This window comes from Macrobrachium rosenbergii, chromosome 20, assembly GCF_040412425.1.
Source record: "Macrobrachium rosenbergii isolate ZJJX-2024 chromosome 20, ASM4041242v1, whole genome shotgun sequence".
Classification (NCBI taxonomy): domain Eukaryota; kingdom Metazoa; phylum Arthropoda; class Malacostraca; order Decapoda; family Palaemonidae; genus Macrobrachium; species Macrobrachium rosenbergii.
The window spans coordinates 28,933,989-28,954,736 of NC_089760.1; the positions used below are offsets into that span (position 1 = coordinate 28,933,989).

The 20,748-nt window shown below is 35.4% G+C and overlaps 1 protein-coding gene across 1 annotated transcript; it reads right to left on the bottom strand.

Moving 5' to 3' along the window:
* Positions 1 to 907: 907 nt before the first annotated feature.
* On the bottom strand, positions 908 to 19,086 carry LOC136848929 (uncharacterized). The gene is made up of 2 exons (XM_067121746.1): positions 18,986 to 19,086; positions 908 to 2,298 (listed from the first exon to the last, which is right to left on the bottom strand). The coding sequence occupies exons 1-2, from the start codon at positions 19,076 to 19,078 to the stop codon at positions 1,081 to 1,083; spliced, it is 1,311 nt and encodes a 436-aa protein (XP_066977847.1). The 5' UTR covers positions 19,079 to 19,086; the 3' UTR covers positions 908 to 1,080.
* Positions 19,087 to 20,748: the final 1,662 nt, after the last annotated feature.

Here is a 20,748-nt window from a genome sequence, read left to right on the forward strand (position 1 = left end):
CTATTTAGCAAGAGCAGGTTTGACAATTCAATAATCTTTGGGCAAGAAGTTACTACTGATGTCATAAAAAAGAACTTGGTTTTTCTGGCAAAGGAGTAAGGGATGATGGAGCACTGTATGTTGCCATGCATCAGGATAAAAAGTGAAACCAGAAAGGTCAAACAGGTGCTTGAGTAGAAATGTTGAAAATGAAGGAAAATGAAACAACTGATGCACATCATGGAGAAGGCAAGACTGAAAACAGAAACTAGGTAGGTCTGGGTTTAAAGGAAAGTGTCCACAGAGGCGAGAGCAGAAACGAATGGCAAAATGTTTAAGATAACTTTGTTGTAAGTCTGATATATACGAAACATAAAAATATAATCAAAGTTCTTAAGGTATAAGCAAAATAAGTAATATATATATGTATATATATAGATATAATATATATATATATATATATATATATATATATATATATATATATATATATATATATATATATATATATATATATATATATATATATATATATATATATCTGTGTGTGTGTGCTGGGAAAGCCATCTAAGATGACAAGGTAGACTTGAAAGTTTTTGAGTATTCTGGTCACATAGAAAGAGTGGAAAGAAATAGTGCGTACAAGGGTGTATAACAGAAATCTTGGTTATAAAGGCTTGTGAAGATGTGCAGATAGAATGACGTGCTTAATTTTATGTCTTACACATGATTCTCGGCACTATGCACGTTATGGTAAGTTACTGCCCGCTATCTTTGCATAAGCTGGTATATTGTAAATGTTTATTTCACTGATATACAGCACACCATGTACTGAAAAGGAACTATTCCGAAAAACTGAAGAGAAACATTTTCTTGACCAAATTAGTAAAATTTTATTTTGACATAATTGTGTAAAAATTGCAAATCTAATATATTTCTTTACATGTATAGACGTGAATGGCATAAATATCCTTTAATGAAAAGTAGTTTTGAGAATAAAACAAAATTTTGAAACTATTCATGTTTTGAGCATACAAAAAACGCTACAGTTAATGCGTTCATGAATTACAAAAACTATCACATATAGTTTATGTTCTTTTTTTATAACGTATGTTTGTAGATAGGAATGGTTATCCTTGAAGGCCTCCTTGCTAGACTTGTTCCTTTGTAAACTTCATAATATCCCTCTGGTTTTGGAACAGTCCATTCATAGGGAGGTAAATGGGCGTCAGCTGATGTCTCCCACTTCGAAGCATCCCAGTTTTGACCTGTTCCCGGCAACGGTAAGGTTTCCGACCGGATGAGAGTCGATTGTTCCTCGTCGTCAAACCTGAAAGATCCGGCAGTAAAACCTTTGCGAGTTCCACGGTAAAACCCAAGCCCATATGGGTTCTTGACGCCTGAAACAGGTGTATAATAATCACTTTTCCTCAGTCTTTCCATGAAATTAAAGACATTCGGCATCACAGGCTCAGACTGATCAATCTGGTCGAACTCTTCTTTCCGTGGGACACGCCCTTCAGCTTTGGCAGCAGCAGCAAGAATCTCCTTAGTAGCTGGAAGGAATGCCACCATCATTTTCTCGATGAAATCGGGATCATTTGGGTCGGGGCGGTCTGCATCAGTGGTGATTTTACGGAAAACACTACTCATTACTGGAAGAAGTCTTTTAGTCGCCTCAACCATATATGTGTATTTACCAAAAGGCAGTCTAGTTATGTTTCTTGAGGCTGGCGTCTGGAATTCGAACGTCCCAGGAACGAATCCGGTTCTAGAGTCCAGTTCATTTTCAACTTCCTTTTCAAAGAAATCACTTGCCCTCATCCTCTTCATAAAATCAAAGACCGACGGAATGACAACCTCAGCAGCATTTAGCTTGGATATCTGATCTTGCTTTATAGGTATTCCGTTTGCTTTGGCGTTCGAGATGTATACCTTCTTGGAAAGGGGTATGAAACGGTTGAGAACTTCTTCGATGTAAGCAGGGTCAGAGACTGAGGAAGAAGATGCCGCAGTAGCAGATAAATGGTCTAAGGCATCGGTAACCTCCGGCAGAATGTCGATGCTCGCAGACACAATATCATCGAAAGACCCAAGGCCGAAAGATTCTGATAGACGGACTTGTGAAGTCTCCGGTCGTAGAGCGCCCGAGACGCCAGCATGGTGATGGTATCGAGTGCCTCCGGCCCTTTCAAACTCACGGGGATTTGAGCCCCGGACTTTTGCAAGGTCTGGTTGAAGCACGCCCGAGATCTCGTGCTGACTATGAGCTACCGCAGGGAGGGAGCAACTACAGGCAACGAGAAACACGGCAAATACCTGTGATGAAATGTTTTCCAAATTAGCAATTTCTCTTATACACTGTTGCTCATTATTCAAAATGCACAAGTATTCATCTCGAACAGACCCATAAGCCCATTTGAAAAGTAAGAATCCACTAAATAGAATAACCATAAGTAGTAAAAGATGAAACCATATAAAAGTAACAAAAATAATTACTCGACAGCCGTACATTATTAATTCCACTAAGTATATATTCAGGTAGGCTTTGTTTTAGAAGCAAATGCTTCGGTAGCATGCAAAAGATGAAAAAACAGGTTCCTTAACAACAGAATATTTTCTTCCTCTAACGGTTCATTTGGTTTTAGTTCTACCAATTGTTTATTAGCGGAAAGTTTAACAATGAATATATTACACATGCCATAATTCAACCGGTTCAAGAGAAAATGAGCGTTTAATCATTCTAGACTTTCTGTTAGATGTGCATAAATTCATAGTAAGCGTTCATTCTCTGCAATTCTTTCAATCTCTAATTACCAGTCAGATCTTACATTTCTAATCACTGTTTTTATCTGAAGATAGTCTTAGTAAGTTTAAACTTTTTGAAATCATTAACATATCTGAAAAGCATGTATGATCAAGGCATTTAAAATTCTGCATTCCACTTCTGTCGTATGTATGTTGCAACAACGACGACATATGTCCCTTAAATTCGAGGACATCCACATCATGTCGCTATTACTTTTATGTTTTGTGGCATACAATAAAAAAGTTACAATTTGTTTTTGAACATCAAGTGAAAAAAGGGCAATGCATGTCAGTTTCATCTTAGATGAATAAAGTTAGTCTTCATATAAGAAGAGTAAACCTGTTTTTTGAATGTGTGCAGTAATTCAGAATAAAGAAACATGCCCGAGGCCAGTGTTACCAGTCAAGATTTTTTACGTCTTTTTGCGTCACCAAAATTTTCCATCGCCAAAAACGGCGCCCAAATTCGTGCTGCTGTGATATCTGAACAAACATTCAAAGCTTGTTTTGTTAAAAATCTAAAGGAAATTCGGGAAAACTGAAGCAAAGTTTGATGGCAATGTGCTTAAATGCTCCAGAAAACTAATATTTGTTAATTTAACACCACAATATATAGATATACATCAAAGAGACTATGGAGATAAAGCGATACTCAAAGTCCACATGTACTGGATACTTAGGATACACATGCTGACACCACTAAAATGGCAACAATCAGGCTGGCATGGAGGGTATGGTGTAAGCGGCAGTGGGCTACAATAAGACAGGAGGGCCAAAAAAATACAAAAAATTTAGGAGAGGCATTTGTTCTGATTGATAAACTGTGATATAATCGAAACTGAGAGAGAGAGAGAGAGAGAGAGAGAGAGAGAGAGAGAGAGAGAGAGAGAGAGAGAGAGAGAGACATAGTTGTACTAAAGAAATATTAGTAGCGCAAAGCAAACAATTTGAGGGTGATATATTGTGTAGATTAAATTTGAGGGTGATATATTGTGTAGATTAAAGCTTCCATAAAATTTTCCTGCTTCAAAGAACTTTACCACGACACAAGTTGTAGAGATGTTACTGGCTTGAATCGTTATTTGCCTGAGGCAAAAATGTGATTAAGAACACTGATTGTAACAGAGGAAGAGCTGTAAAAATAAAAGGTATGCAACATAGTCACGTAGCAGAAAACATTAAGAGAAAATATCACCGAATAAAATACTAAAGTGGAAGGTAGGGTAAGTTATGTCGAGATATTCTGATGCTTAATCATGAGCGTTCGTCACCATAAAAAAAAAAAATACGTAAATTAAAACATGAAAGGAAATGGGTTATTCAGGAAGAAAATGCGTTTTGGTGAGCTTTTAAGTTCTATGGAACTGGTAAAGGGTTTAGTGAAGTCCTCCCAGGAATACGAGACCGTGAATAAAAGAAAACTGTTGAATGGCGTTAGGACCCATTAGTTCAAGGATACCTACGAAATGTACATCAGCTGTTGCACTAAGAATGCGCTAATGCCAGAAAGAGAGAGAGAGAGAAAAAAAAACTGCTAAAGGAAAAAAAACAGAAGCAAAATGTAATGGATACACAACTGAGCTGTACTTCTGCAATAAATTTGACCCCATAATTAGGTACTATTAAAATGAGACGCGTTCGGAATAACCTACATGCCATACCGGCGGTTACTCACCCCTCGCCCCCCCTTCCCCCCCCCCTTTCTTTTCTGACCTAAATAATGAACTGAATTGAGAACTGAATTTAAAAAGTGAGAAAAACGACTTTATATCCCTAATCTTTCACCTTCTAATCCTTCCAGGCACTCAACCTTCACGCCTTCTTTTACCTTTACAGATTGCAGAATTATTCTTTCGTGTTCTAATTCTTTTCGCGTTCAGTGGAGCACAAACGTTCCGTACGGGCCGTTACCCGTGGGAGAACCATGAATTCTGATATTGTCATTGTTGTTGTTGCTAGGAAGTCGAGATGGCCTTCTGCCAAGCGTTTCGCACTGATTGTCATCAACACATTAGCGAGCTAAACTTCTCAATTACTTGAAGTCTTTAGGAGCCATTCAGCTGTAGTCAGATTTGTCGTCGAATGTGACGGGTTATCAGTAATCAGGAGGTGAAAGTAATTGCTGATACTTCTGCCTCCTTTGATTATCTACATGATCAGATACAGCTACAGTAGGCTATATGAAAGGAAGAGTCTCCAAGGATACTTGGGTTTGTTTTTTTAAATGACTTTTAGTAAAGGTGATAAAGCAGCAACGGTAACCTATAATCTGTAATGAATATGCTTGAAAATTTCAAAGACAAATGCTGAAAAGCCCTTTAGATGTAGTAATTGGAATAAATAAAATTAAATATTAATGTGTCAGCGCACATGGGCTACTAAATCATATCCATTACAGATTATAGGTTTCCGTTGCTGCTTTATCACCTTTACTAAAAGTTATTTAAAAAAACAAAACCAAGTATCCTTGGAGACTCTTCCTTTCATATAGCTGTATCTGATCATGTAGATAATCACAGGAGGCAGAAGTATTAGCAATTACTTTCACCTCCTGATTAGTGATAACCCGTCATATTCGACGACAAATCTCACTACAGCTGAATGGCTCTTATAGACTTCAAGTAATTGAGAAGTTTAGCTCGCTAATATAATGAAAAGTAATGATATTGATTTAACACTAAGATGGGTTCTGCGAGTCACGAAAAACATGCCTATTAGGAGAATTGAAATGATCATGAAATAAATTAATAAATAAACAGACAAATGAAAAAGTTAACTGCTTACGATTACAGATATGAACAGCAATGTTTAATAAATTTTAACTGAACGCTTCGCGCGTATAAGTAAAATATACGACAGAGGTTAAACTGACTGTACATTTGTTATTCAATTTTGTTAAATCCATTTGAAAGTATCAGATGTGTATTAATGAGGATGATCTTGAATAAGACCAATGAGGAGAGAAAGATATGGCGGTCCGTTTGTATTCAGGCGCCGAGGGCCAATGTAACAGACAAACAAACATCGCCAATAAAAAAAGGGGGGTTCTTGATTTTAAAGAAAGCGACAGACACATCTTTTAATGGATGGAAGTTTTAAAAACTGCCGAAAATAAAAGTAGGAATAGCTTTCCAAGGTTGTCAGTCGAAGGTAAGAAATCGTCATGCGTTCGTACATTAACCGGATTACGTATTTAAATAATAATAATAATAATAATAATAATAATAATAATAATAATAATAATAATAATAATGAAACTGTAGATCATTAACTGATACTGTAAACCCTGTGAATGCAAAACCTGCCATAAATGATGGCATCTACATAAAAGATCTCTTTTTGCTTAACTATAATCTCCATAAGAAGGCTTGTATTTAACAGGTATAAAATTTGGCGCATTACGCTGAAGTGTAAGCAGACCAAATTTGTTGACGTTGTGTTGCTGAAAAGCATGTGTATGACCGTCTCTTTCAGTAAAGGAACAAATTGTTTAAACATTTAATCTACTGATGTTAAAAACCCACGATCATAACACGTTTCCTACACCTCTGGCATTCTAATTAGGGAAGTAACCACCGATAAATCTGGAGCATTAAGCCATTGCTACACCTTGACGTCCCATTAAATTAGAATTATATATATATACAGTATATGTATATATATATATATATATATATATATATATATATATATAATTATATATATATAATATATTAAAAATTGGAAAAAGCACGTTAAACGAAGAAGAAAGAAGAGGATATATATATATATATATATATATATATATATATATATATATATATATATATATATATATATATATATATATATATATAAATATATATATATATATATATATATATATATATATATATATATATATATATATATATATACATATATATATATACATAAATACACATATAATCATATATATACACACATTACATATATATGATGTATATGTATGTATATATATATATATATATATATATATATATATATATATATATATATATATATATATATATATATATATATATATATATATTAAAGAAAAATTAAACAGAATTCATCAACACTGTTTCGTCGATTAAGATATTATCCGAAGGACTGGCACATAAATAATACAGGATATTTACGTTATGCATACGCTAGGAAGGAAGCATGGTACGTGCGCACATACAGACGGTTAAAAAAGGTCATTGGCACTTACAAGGAGACAGCGTTTTTGTTAACAGAGCTAGATATAATATTCTGAAATCTTAGTTTCCTCAAAACACCTCATCTGGATTATTTCTTAATTGGAAGTAATCAGGCATACCGTTTTATTGTTCTTTGGGCCAGACTTCACTACACTTTTGAAGCTATGTGCATTATGCATATTTATTTTGGAATACAGGAATCAAGTGTAAAAATATTTTACATTGTATTCAAAACTTATTCCTATAAAACTGGACTCGAGTAACTAGAACAATTTTTAAGCATCTGTCTGGTTAATAGCGAGACTCTCTCCTCGAACATGAATAAAAAATGCACTGCTATCTTGCGCATAACTTATACAATGTTATGTATCGTTCTCATTTCCAATGATTTACCAATCTGAACAACTTAAGAGTTTCTCACATGAATAACAGGATTTGATTACACCTCTGGTATTGAAAGGAGGGTTTTCATCAATCCTTTTTGCAAGGCACTTTTATTGTTAATGACACATTAACATTAAAGTTTTAAGCCGATAGGTAAAATCTTTAAAATTATTAACTTACGGTAATAAAAAAAGTTTTTGAGTGATATATTTCTCTGTTGTTATTACTATAACAAAGTCTTTGCCGTTTTTACTGCATCATCTAATGCAATATTATATTTAAATTTTTTGCCTTTATTACTAATAGCATCTATTTCATTATGCATAGAATTAGGGCTTTATACACGCATGATCGTAAAAAACGCAGATGTGGAACATTTTCCTCTTGCAACCGCAGTAAAAATGAACTTATGCGGCAAAATGGGTGTTTCTCACTCTAAATTTAAAGTCACTGCTACTTCTGTGAATACGGCAATCCATAAAGGGAGGATGAAATAATTTTCCATTGCCATAGTAAACTTTATCGATGACACCAATTCACCGATTATATCAAACAATGGGTAAAATAGAATGCTTATACATTTTCATTACCGGTCTTTGATGGATTAAAGTTTACGCTACGACGACGGAAAAGGATGTTAGCCACCCCATTTTGGATTGGCGTATTCGCAGAAGTAATAATGAACTTAAATTTAGCATATACAAAAACCCTGTAATATTTCTGCATATATCCATTTTCATTCGGCCCGTAATATCAAAGTTAAAACAAATGTTCACATCAATTATTTATATCCATACGTGTATGTCCCACGCACAACGGCCACAAAAGAGCATATAAATCTATTTCAGTTCATAAACAAATCTATAGAATTCAGACGCATTTCTCTACAGCTGGAACAGACCCATCTAAACCATCGTAGCATTCTGTTTTAGCGTTAATCGCTTCTTTAGGCTGAAATATAAAAATTTAAAACAGTTCGGCCAATCGTGGCATCGTGGTTTTGCTTAACCTCATCCGAAAAGATAATGGGTGGGTTTAAATGTTCTTACATAAGATGAGGTTTCTTCATCTGCTTCTCATTCGAACTTAGGCCTTCATTTGGATACAAGCGTATCCACAAAGTGTGATTAAATTGAAACGTTACGAGGTCATTGTAAATATTACACTTATATGCACGCATAAACCATATATATATATATATATACATACACATACACATATACTGAATAAGTTTTTCGTAACCGTAATTTTTGTGTGCAGTTATCTTAACATGACTAATTTTCTTTGTGAAGATCGGCGAGCGGAAAATTGTTCCCTTCCACATTCCTATTCCTGTAAAAGTAACGTGTAAACTCGGGCTTTATATTTATCTACAAAGGGACCGCAGAATCCTTTCACCCTGTACTTATTTATTCATCTCTTTTCTGGACACATCCTGAGTAATAACAATAATAATGAACGCATCAAGGCTAGCGGACAACTGCAGCATTTTTCAGCTTCATCTATCAAGGAAAATTATAGCTCTTTCCGGCAGCCTCGGAGGCAAACGGAGAAGTAACGACTGAAAGGAGCGTAATAATCGCCGATTATCGTCCAAGCATGACTAAACGAGGGGCACGTGCATGAAGGGAGACGACTAATAAAGGAATCTGTGATAGTGCGGACGGTCAAAGTACTACAGGTACAGACCACGTTGGGTAATGGAGGACGTTTTCCGGCTTTTGCTCTGATTCGTCAAAATTTTTCTTCTATTTTCACACATTCCACTCTCTCATACTTTACATTTTTAGGTTAAATTTTATTCGGTTGTTTGGTGTTAAGTTTAACTATTATTCGTTTGTTTTTTACTTTTCATTGTGGAGGTTTTTCTTTGCATTCAAACATTCCATGCCGTTCACGCTTGACAGAGAGGCATTGTGTTAATAGCAATAGCGCCTTCTTCTCGTCTGCATTTTCAGACCACTCATGCCTTTGGAAACTTCTGAATATGCTTTGTAAGTTCTATTTCCGGTTTGATAATTGCCTGGAATGTCCGCTTTGGATTGCTTTTCAATTATTATAACTATTATTGCAGCATAACCATCATTATCAATATTCACACATCTATTAATTATTAATATAATCAATGTTACTGCTACGAATTTCTTGTGGGTCATCTGACGCTTGTCCTTAAACTAACAGCCCCCTGCCCATTCACCTTCCATCTGGGCGTTTAGTAACACGTCCACCGGAACTAAAGGAGTTATTGTTAAAAAAAAATAACTTATGGCTCAATACCTACTTGCGAATGCTGCTCTGTACTACATCACAGAAACAAAAACAAAAAAATAAATAAACAAATTTCTACGAGTTGTGTCGCTAAAGGGGAAAAGTATTGTCATGGCTTTAGTAGTCTGTAAAAGAAAACTTTTGTGCCGGCTTTGTCTGTCCGTCCGCACTTTATTTTGTCGGCACTTTTTTCTGTCCGCACTTTTTCTGTCCGCCCTCAGATCTTAAAAACTACAGAGGCTAGAGGGCTGCAAACTGGCATGTTGATCATCCACCCTCCAATCATCAAACATACCAAATTGCAGCCCTCTAACCTCAGTAGTTTTTATTTTATTTAAAGTTAAAGGTAGCTATAATCATGCTTCTGGCAACGATATAGATAGGCCACCACCCGGTGTGGTTAAAGCTTCATGGGCCGCGGGTCATACAGCATTATACCGAGACCACCGAAAGATAGATCTATTTTCGGTGGCCCTGATTATACGCTGTAGCGGCTGTACAGAAAACTCGATTGCGCTGAAGAAACTTCGGGGCATTTTTTACTTGTTTGAAGTAGCAGTTACAAGTATTATTGGCTTCCGGGAGTGCGGAGGGTTGAAATGCAAACATTCTTTATAAAATGTTGCTGATGGTCAGCTGGAAAAATGTTTCCTGACGTCCCTCGCTAGAGTGTATCAGTAATTTTTGTTTTTACTTTGTTCTTTGTTCCACACTGAACGCGACTGAACTTGCAAGGGAAGTTTATAACAAGCGTTTGATTCAGTGTCATAAGAATAATCATGCATGAAATTAATAATGGCAGCGATAACAATAATAACAGATATATGATCTTTATTCAGTGGTCTTTAACGTTCATTTTAGCGGGAAGCTCTCTTGTAATCGGACACCAACGAAACTGGAATGCTAATTGAATTCACACAGGTGAAGATTGTGTCTATTATATTCCTTTCCTATTTCAGTTTTTCAGTACTTTCATAATCTTTCTTCATCTTTTCTTGTTTATTTACTAAAATCATCGGTGGTAATTTCTTAAAGAGAAGTGAACTAGCGTGTTCTTACATAAAAAAGGGTAACAAGTTTGCAATAAGAAGCCGGATTACCCTTCGATTCTAAAGATGTTCTTCCCGATGGCAAAATGGTGCCGGAATTTCGACAGATTATTGCTAAGTATTTCTCTTGTTGTACTGTAACTTTAAGCAACCGGTATCCTTAGTCTGTCGTCAGCCTTCAAAGATGCCGAATACGATTAATCGAAAAACATTGATCTACAAGATATATATTTATATCTATAACTGGAGAGGAATATATATATATATATATATATATATATATATATATATATATATATATATATATATATATATATATATATATATATATATATATATATATATGTGTGTGTGTGTGTGTGTGTGTGTGTATATGTGTCTTTATATATGTATGTATATATATATGTATATATATATATATATATATATATATATATATATATATATATATATATATATATATATATATATATATATATATATATATATATATATATAATATATATATATATATATATATATTCATATATATCGTTAAAAATTGGAAAACGAGACGCGCTAAATATGAAAAATACCATAATAATAAAATACCAGGGCAACTGAAGATTACTAAGTTTCAGGTAGAATCTTTACCCATTCTCAAACAATAATGGTTTTGGCACTATCTGCAAGCATTGGTTATACAAGAAGGGCTTTCTAAATGGACAGTCCCTAAAATCTCGCTTCTAACAGATCTATAAGTGGTATAACCATTTAAGCATACTGACATGATTTGGATTAGAAATGCGGATGACGAAATGACAATGAAACCTGATTTGGGGAGATTCAGTTCTTTACCAAGGCAATTGATCTACCAAAATTAAGTATAACTCAATAATGCACTTCCTGCAGATACATACATATGACAAATTCGACCTTCCCTGTGTAATTTGATCTCGACACCAAGAAAGGTTAGGGATTACTGTCATAAACAGCTTATCACCACAGATACAAGACTAAAATATATAATAAAGAGGACTTTTTTGTTTAAATTCTTGTTTCATATGGCGGGACTGTGTAGAACGAAATACACTTTTTTTCTTTGAGAAGGGATGGCTACAGAGGTTGTTAACGATTCTGTTTTCAACAAACTGTTCAGGATGAGGTTACAAGCCCCACGCCCCATTCTACTGTAGCTCCGACCCACCACAAATTACCTGAATCACTGGCCCAAAGTCATTTGGCCTATCGCGAGACTGAACTCTGGTCTCAGAGAGAGACGAGATCAGAACCACTGAACTACGAAGGTCCCTCCCCGCAACCCTCCAACACGCACGCACACTCACACGCACATATACAAATTATATATATATATATATATATATATATATATATATATATATATATATATATATATATATATATATATATATATATATATGAAGCCATGCCACTATTGGTGAGTGGTTCTTTCATTCAGCTTCCCTTGCTGAATGGTGGAAAGGTGGTGAATAAACAAATCATACAAACATGAAATCTGCACTTTGATATCTCACAATTCGTATAATCTTGCTTAATTTATGCGTCGAGCTCCCGCTCCTATGTATTCCTCTGGCCATTAGTTTTAATTCCTGTATCTCGCAGAGGGTTCTCTATTAAAAAATGATTACAACAGTTCTAAGATTTACGGTCATAACGGAATAAAGAACACGATCCCTAGCCCATTGAAGAGAGAAATCATAACAATTATGGATCTGATTTATTACCATCCCCAGGGGACGTGTACAGTAGATCTTTACAACCTATGGCCCCGTAACTGCTCACTGCCCAGACGAAGATGACTCATTTTCCAGCTCGAGTGGTCGATTTCTGAAACATACAGTTATTTTTTTGTTGTTGTTCGATGCATGACGAGCCGATAAACAGGAAACAAGTCCTTTTTTGTTTATGAGGTTTTAGGTTTAACGTTCTATTATAAAGAAGTAGCAGGTAACGGCAATTCCTGTGATAGTCATAACTTGGTTACCTTTCGAGAAAATACTCTTACATGATGAATCTTATTAAAGAAATCCAGTAAAAATCATACAAAACCATTAATTATAGGTCTTTATATCACATGATGAGGACGTTTCACGAAATTAACATCTTTTCTGTCAATGGTAACTACAAATACCTAGCCCCATATGGGAATTGATCATGTAAAATATTCGAGGTCGGAATTCTCAGTTTTCTCATATATTTCATGAACCATTTATTCTGTTTACTTTTTTTTCGCCTGCAGTTGTGTTTAATGTCATTGCCTGTCGCGATCTCTATACCATAAAAAACTCAATTGCATTTAAGGTCGATTAACTGGCCTTGTATAAGCGGGAACGTCTCGGGAAAATAATGTTAACCTAGCAAAGTTTCTGAAGGCTATAGTAGGGAAGATTTTCTACAGATTCAGCAAGGTTTTCTAACTCTGAGAAACGAAAAATAAAGATATGCACATCACAGAAAACACGCGGACATTCATGCTTTCGTAAACTTATGTTTGCGTCTGGTAACGAAATTATGTTGGAGTACTTCACATACATACACGCACAATATATATATATATATATATATATATATATATATATATATATATATATATATATATATATATATATATATATATATATATATATATATATATATATATAATTTGCAAGTACGATTAAGCTTCTTTGAAGAGGAATTAAATTTACTAGTCCCTCCTCTCTAATAGTTTTATTTAGTGTTATATTAGGGTGACTTTCGAAAGAATGATCATACTGGCAACTTTCCTTACTGGTTTTCTTGTGCTACAGTCATATGATGCAATGTAAAGTGCCAAACAAGATTTAGCTGTTTTTCTGTCGCCACCCGCTGCTAAGGGAAATCTCTTCATAATAAAATTGAATAAAAAGTCATATGCTTCATCAATTCAACTTCAAATCAGTTGAGCTTACAAAACAAGAATACCTAAATTCGTAGAAAATCGTTGACATACCAAATTACTATATAAGGAGCTTGGTTCAAACATGATAGGAATGAAAATTGCATGAAAAAGGTTCTTCTAAATACATAGGCAAGAACGAGCGTTTCCCGTTCGCTAACATTTACCTTACATTGAAAACAAAATGACACAAATACGCAGAACAACCCTATTCCTGTTTATCTTCTTTGGACCTAAGTAAGTCCTGTCAGTAAACTAATATGACGTAGGTTACTTAGGATCTCTGAAATGGAGAACAAAACTGCCGAAACCACAGAGTTAAACGGCTATAATTTTCAAGAATTTTCAGAAGAGTTTCATACCCAAATCTCAACATGTCTTTGTAATTCTCTCCATATAAGCTAACAAAGCGCTGGTTACTCCAAAGCTGTAAACATCGAAAAACATTGTAGCCAAATCCTAACTCCACGATTAGACGGGAGTCGTAAATATTTCATTTTGACAGAGAGGCAACACCAGCGACAGTTTAATGATTGTGTTCGAAGGTGTTACTTTACAATGAGACAGGATGGTCGGTTCGGCCCCACTCTCATAAGAGGTAGAAAGATAATGACTCTCTCTCCTTCTCTGGAATTTAGCTATGACTGGCGGTTTATTTCGTTCAAATCCGAAAGGGGTTGCAACAGGGAGAAGCGCAGCCTCCTGCTGATAACACAACGAAATGCTCGGTCGGCTTAAAAAGTGTTTTGAACACAGATAATCGGCAAATAATCCTCCATGAGTTGACAAAAGTGGACGAGGAAGGCAAGGACTAAGGATTACCTAACCAACAAGGAGGGTTACGTACTTTTTCAAGGGAAAGGATCCTCTAAATATGGCGTTTTGAGTTTAGTCTTGCGTAATGTCCTTATGTATGTCCCATTACTGCTCAGTACATAATAGGCAGGATTTATAATGAGCTAGGGTCTGCAATCTTAACTGGAAAACAAACGTCATGTGCACTGAAACGGGGATACAGAAATGAACCTATTACTATATAGGATTATAAGTTTGAATAGGGCGAAGCGCAAATACTCATGAGCCTGCAGATTTTAATCTTGGTATAAACAAGCCGCTCAAGTATTTCATCACAAGTAAAACTATAATAAGACCTCCGGAAGACATGGCATACAATGTATATGGCATAATCATATCTGATTGACCGCATCTGATCTTGAGTATCTTTCAAAATTCAAACTGGCAAAACTTGAAGCCATCCAAAACAAAGCCCTGAGAATTACGCAAGAACGTCCAGTAACAGTAAGAGTATCAAATATGAATGAAGAGAAAATTATGATTTGTATTTATAGCGGAGGATTACAGAAATTATTACTGTTAATGGCATTAAGGTACTTGGATGACAGCGATTCACTTCCAGAGACATACCCACTGAATGCTCTTGAAACAGAACAAATAGCAGGGATTAGCTGGACTGCATTAACAGCAAACTGCCTTCAGTAAAACAATGTTGTAGGTTTTGATTTATCATAAAGGCTCTCGGACTGCCACGTCTTTCCTTGGAATGCATGTCGACTGATATGACCATAGAGAGACGACCCTGCAGAAAATCGAGCATGCCTACTTATGAAATGAAACCAACATTACCAGGCAACTACAGAGGAAAATATGGTGACGGTCACTGAACACAGACACCCGATGAGTTGGTGTCCCTGAAACTTTAATGAATGACGGAAGCTTTGGCTTAGAAGGAGACATAAGGGTCAGGTTACAGGACTGGGCTTCATCCATACAGGCTGAACTGATGGCCTTACTCTTGGCCTCACCCAAGTCACAGGGAGGTGTAATAGTGCCCTAGTAATCACTGATAATATGTCTCTGATAGTCCTTGAGAAACTGTAAGAACTAAGTATGAAAAAATAATTAATAAAAATGAAAGAAAAGCATGGAAACTGATAACAAGAGGATTACAGATCAAGATTATAATGGTTGTCCTCTCACAGAGGAATACTTGGTAATAAAAGGGCAGATATGTTGGCTTAAAATGGCTGCTCTAGAAGAAGCCATTGATTAAAACCTTGGCATATTAGTAGAGCAGATCAAAACAAGGATCAGAATTCAGATGCTGGAAATCTGCACACAGCATATGTTGGAAGAGATCAGTATAGTTTTAAAACAAGGCTGCATTACACACGACAGGAGCATATGGAAAGACTGGGTTAGCAGACTTAAGAATAGGATACAGTTACCCCTGGCAGGTTATGGGACTCAAGGAAGATATCACAAGTGACTGTAGGATATGCAATGAAAGTGGTGGGCATGTACCCCATCACTATGTCATGACCTGCCCTAAAATGCAAGAGTATAGTGACAATAATCTCACAACTTAGGAGGCACTAATGCCACACTAAAAGGGTCTAAAAGTTTCTCATTGCCAAAATAAGAAAACAATGTGGTCCGGAAATGTAACAGACTGGGGATATGCACTAAACTAAGGTTATCCACTAATTATTACTTAACACTGAATTTCCAAACGCCATTATTTTACAACAGCCTAATATATTTCTTTCTCAGCAATAAATCTGCTGATAATTATTATTATCACTTTGATAATAATAATTAATACTACTATTGGCTATAATAATAATAATAATAATAATAATAATAATAATAATAATAATAATAATAATAATAATAATTCAAGTTAAAACTATTGACATTGTTATTGCTATCGTGAATTTGTTAATTTCCATTGCACACTTAGCTTTTCCATTATTATTATTATTATTATTATTATTATTATTATTAGTAGTAGTAGTAGTAGTAGTAGTAGTAGTAGTAGTAGTAGTAGTAGTAGTAGGTCTTTCTCCTCTATATCGAGAACAGGATATGCCGTATATCAGGTCCACAATAATATTCAGTGGTGAATCTAGAGGGGAAAGACCTACTACTACTACTACTACTACTACTACTACTACTACTACTACTACTTAATTCACCACTGAATATTATTGTGGACCTGATATACACCATTATTATTATTATTATTATTATTATTATTATTATTATATTATTATTATTGTAACCTTCATTAATAATATTGTCATTATTACTGCTGTCATGTATATTACTACTCATTATTAGTAAAGTTCACACACATGTATTTAGGAGCAGGGGGCCGTGTGAAGAAGGGCGCTACTTTCTCATTTGAACATGTAAATTACATAAATTGCACATTACTCAAATTGTTTTTACTTTGATGTTAAGTCCACTAATAATGACAGTGATCATACCGCTATTTGACGCAATCCTTTAAAGGTGCCCTGTATACAGGGTGTACCGTCTACTGATGCTACCACTTTGACAGGATAGGATGAGGGGCAGGGGTCCTATACACTAGCATCCCATGTGGCACAATTCAGTCCTCTCTCTCTCTCTCTCTCTCTCTCTCTCTCTCTCTCTCTCTCTCTCTCTCTCTCTTCTCTCTCTTCGGAGAGGCAGCAAGGTCAATTTCGTAAGGCTGCCTTGTTAGCTTAAGACTTTTTTTTTTTGCGTCATCCATCATTTGTTTCTTAATGTTTTCATCATATCTTCGTCCCGAGGGGAGTTTTTAGTTTGAAAATTCTCGTTTGAATGTCCAACTTAAAATATAGACTTGTCATTTTGGCTCTTCAGGAGAGTCTTTCTTCCCCCTCCCCCATTCCTCTCTCTCTCTCTTAAAAACCCAATCCTAAGCCCTCTTTACAGTCGGAAACAAACAGACCATTAAACAGTTAAATTTCTTATTTGATACTTTAAATAAAACGGATTAAGAAGATTGTGAATTTTATCAGGGTGTACTTTTCTATTACAGTTATCCCTAATCCTTTTATGTTCTTAGTGCTGGTAAGGGAAGGGATTCTAAAAGGACTTTTGTCGTTACATGTTTGCATATTAATGGATCATTCTTAATGGCACACACCATTTTTCCTCCTTTGCAATTCCCAAAAATAATGTGGTCTAAAAATTGTATAGAAACCATAGGCATTTCCTCCTCCTTCCCAAAAATGCAGGACAGTCTGATGATACCAGTCTTTCTGGCTATGTTGATATAGTTATTATAATTATGATTCACAATGATCATGCATTCATTCGGAGCATCCCAAAAGGGCATAATCTTGCAAAGGAAGCGTCTGCAAAAGAGAATGCTCTTGTGAAAAAAAGAGCAAGGAAGAAGAAAGGAGTAGAAGTGACTATTTACTAAATAATAGCGAATAGCTTTATAAAAACGGTATAGAAAATGGCAATAATCAAAGTTTGTTATTAGTGGCTGATAATAAATAACATTCAATTAGTGTACAAAGGAGTAAAATTGTGCTTGAATGCACCTTCATGCAAAGGAAATCAAAACCTCAACAGGGAAATGTTATGGTAAACACAGGCTATGCCACAACACAATTTGCAAACACTGGTTATCGCTCCAATCAGTTGGGCAAAACTTAATAGGAAAGAGAGGATGTTCAATAATTCAGTTACCTATGTTTAAGGACACTCGTCAGTAATTACAAGGTATTCTTAATATTTCAGAAAAAGTCTGGTTCCAAGTCATTTCCTTTATTCAAAGGATTAGCAAGGCTTTGTTCTACATCCCTTTATGAATAAAACACAGAAAGACCAAATTAGTTTCTAATTTATAGTTTAACCTTCGTTATAAAGAATATTCAGAAATAAACCCCGTAAGGAAGATTTAAGTTTCTCGTAGGAAAAACAGTTTTTACTAATGGGAGACTGTCATATCAGGGAATTTGTTTATTTATTCTGCATTGCTTGAAACTGAATTATTATTATTACTTTCTTCAATGTTACTAAAAAATATATACGACCTTAATATTCCTTTACTCATTAGAATATAGAAAAAAGATAGGCGAATTTCACATTAAAAGAAATCCTATAATGGGGCCGCAAGTGGACAAAAAAACCCTCCTCCTAAATATACTAAACCGCATCTCAGCTTCTAAAGAGAAGAGGATTACCGTACACCCATGTTGCTTTTACTCGTTGCCTTGGTATCAAAAGGAATGTCTCTAGTTTATAACAATATTGTCATTAAGTATATGGAATTCACATCAGGGATAAATCAAAGGTCTGTAAAATATCTACAAGTGAGATTGAAGGAAAAACAAAGTTTCAGAGGAAGAAAGAATACATGAACTATCATAAGTTATCTGGCGTATTACGTTAGAGGAAGAAGACAAAAATTATAAAAGAGATAAGAGGCTAATATAACAATAATAATAACAAGAAGAACAAGATTAAATCAGTGATAAGAAGAGAAAGAGGAATAATACGCGAAGATATTGTTATGGCGAAGTACTCACGCTGAGTGGTAGCATTTTCTCAACTGCGGTCGGAGGGTAAATGCCAAAGAAGGATACCCCATCTCCCTTAAATACGAGAACTAGAGGGGGCATCTGGCGTCCACGCCTTTCTTTGAGTCCTTGAAGACTGAAGGCCAAACGTGTCTCAAATATGGAACAGGACGACAAGGAGTTTTAAGAAAATGGTGGCTGGACTGGGAACCCGAGGTATTAACAATCATGGCTCTTGCTGTCTACGTTGGCAAAGCAATGGATGTGTTTAGTAGTTAACAATGAAGCATCGTTAATGAGAATTGCATTTTGGACTTGCTAAAGGCTTTCATATTTTCCCGAGCACCACAAACACATTTCTAAGTCCGTTACCAGTAATTTCAGACATTCCTTGCACCACTTGCCACTCCAACCTAAGCTATTCAGGAAAATATACCAGAATCCAGTTGTCATGAATAGAACAAAAAAATATAAGCAATTATTAAATGAGAACTGGAAAAGGCTTCCGTAGGACACGCACATTTTCACTACCTAAACTTTAGTTTATGCCCATTTTCGGGGGGGGGCCAAAATTTCTTCGAGTTAACAAAATTTTGTTTTTAAATTACGATAAACGCCTTAAATATTTCTCATCAGAATCCATCCTTTCACCGACAACACTGTTCACCAAGTTGCATTACCTGCTGAGTGGATAACCGTCACGACGTATCAGTTGGAGAGAGAGAGAGAGAGAGAGAGAGAGAGAGAGAGAGAGAGAGAGAGAGAGAGAGACTGAAAATTAACAGGGCGATTACTTATCTGGTAACTTGCACACATGAAGAAGAGATAATGGAAAATAGCTGTCCCACATGCTTTGAATACATGAGGGTCCATATCGACCACCCTGTAAGAAGACGCCGAGAAACTATAAATAAGACTTAAGTCGACATTTATTTTTGTTAATCTGGCATCTGAAAAGAGCTATTCATTGACGATAGTCCGGATTTATTTCGAACAGGGAAGTAGTTGAATCAACAGAAGTTCCACGGACATTTAGCTTATACAAAACATATCGTAGCGAGGTTTCAGGGGCTTGCAGCCTGGGGACAAGTGAGTTGCAAAATCCTTTGTTTTTTCCTTATGGTACCACCTTTGCGGATCCTTAAATTGAAATGCGCATGTGCCGAAAAAAAATAATAATTATATAATACCAACCTTATGATCAAAAGAAAAGTAAAATAAGTAAAAAGAAATGAGGATCTAAAGGGATCTGAGTAGAAAAAAAGAACAAGGAAATTCCTACTCGATGAGAAAAACTGCAATATGGGTCATCTCAAATACCCGCACACATACATACATACATACTCATGCGGAAATATATCGACACACTTGAGACGAAGGTCCATAGCTAAGATTGCCTTTGGGCATGTCTAAAGATTAGATTACAAAAAGAGAAAGATGAAAGGAGAAAGAAGTATTTATATTTAAAATGTGTTTTTATGCGGTCTGCATGAAATTAAAGTATGTCGCCATCTAGAATTACTACAAGAATCGTCCTGAACCAGCAAACCTGGTATTTTTTCGTTTGTATGCATTTGCGCATGCGTGTGTCACAAACACTGAAGTTCCATTTTACGTCCGCAGCGTAAACCCATCGTCTGGAAGGTAACAGTCGACATGCAATCAGTGGAGAAAAAAGATAGGCGTTTTGGTTAAAAAGTTAAAATAATAAAAACTCAAAAAGCCTAGCTTTATAAAAATAAACTAGTTTTATATAAAAAAAAAAGTAAACT

Coding starts and splice junctions, on each gene's coding strand:
- LOC136848929 (XM_067121746.1), bottom strand. CDS start 19,078: ATGCCCCCTCTAGTTCTCGTATTTAAGGGAGATGGGGTATCCTTCTTT. Junction 2,299..18,985: donor AGAAAATGCTACCACTCAGC/GTGAGTACTTCG, acceptor ATTTCATCACAG/GTATTTGCCGTGTTTCTCGT.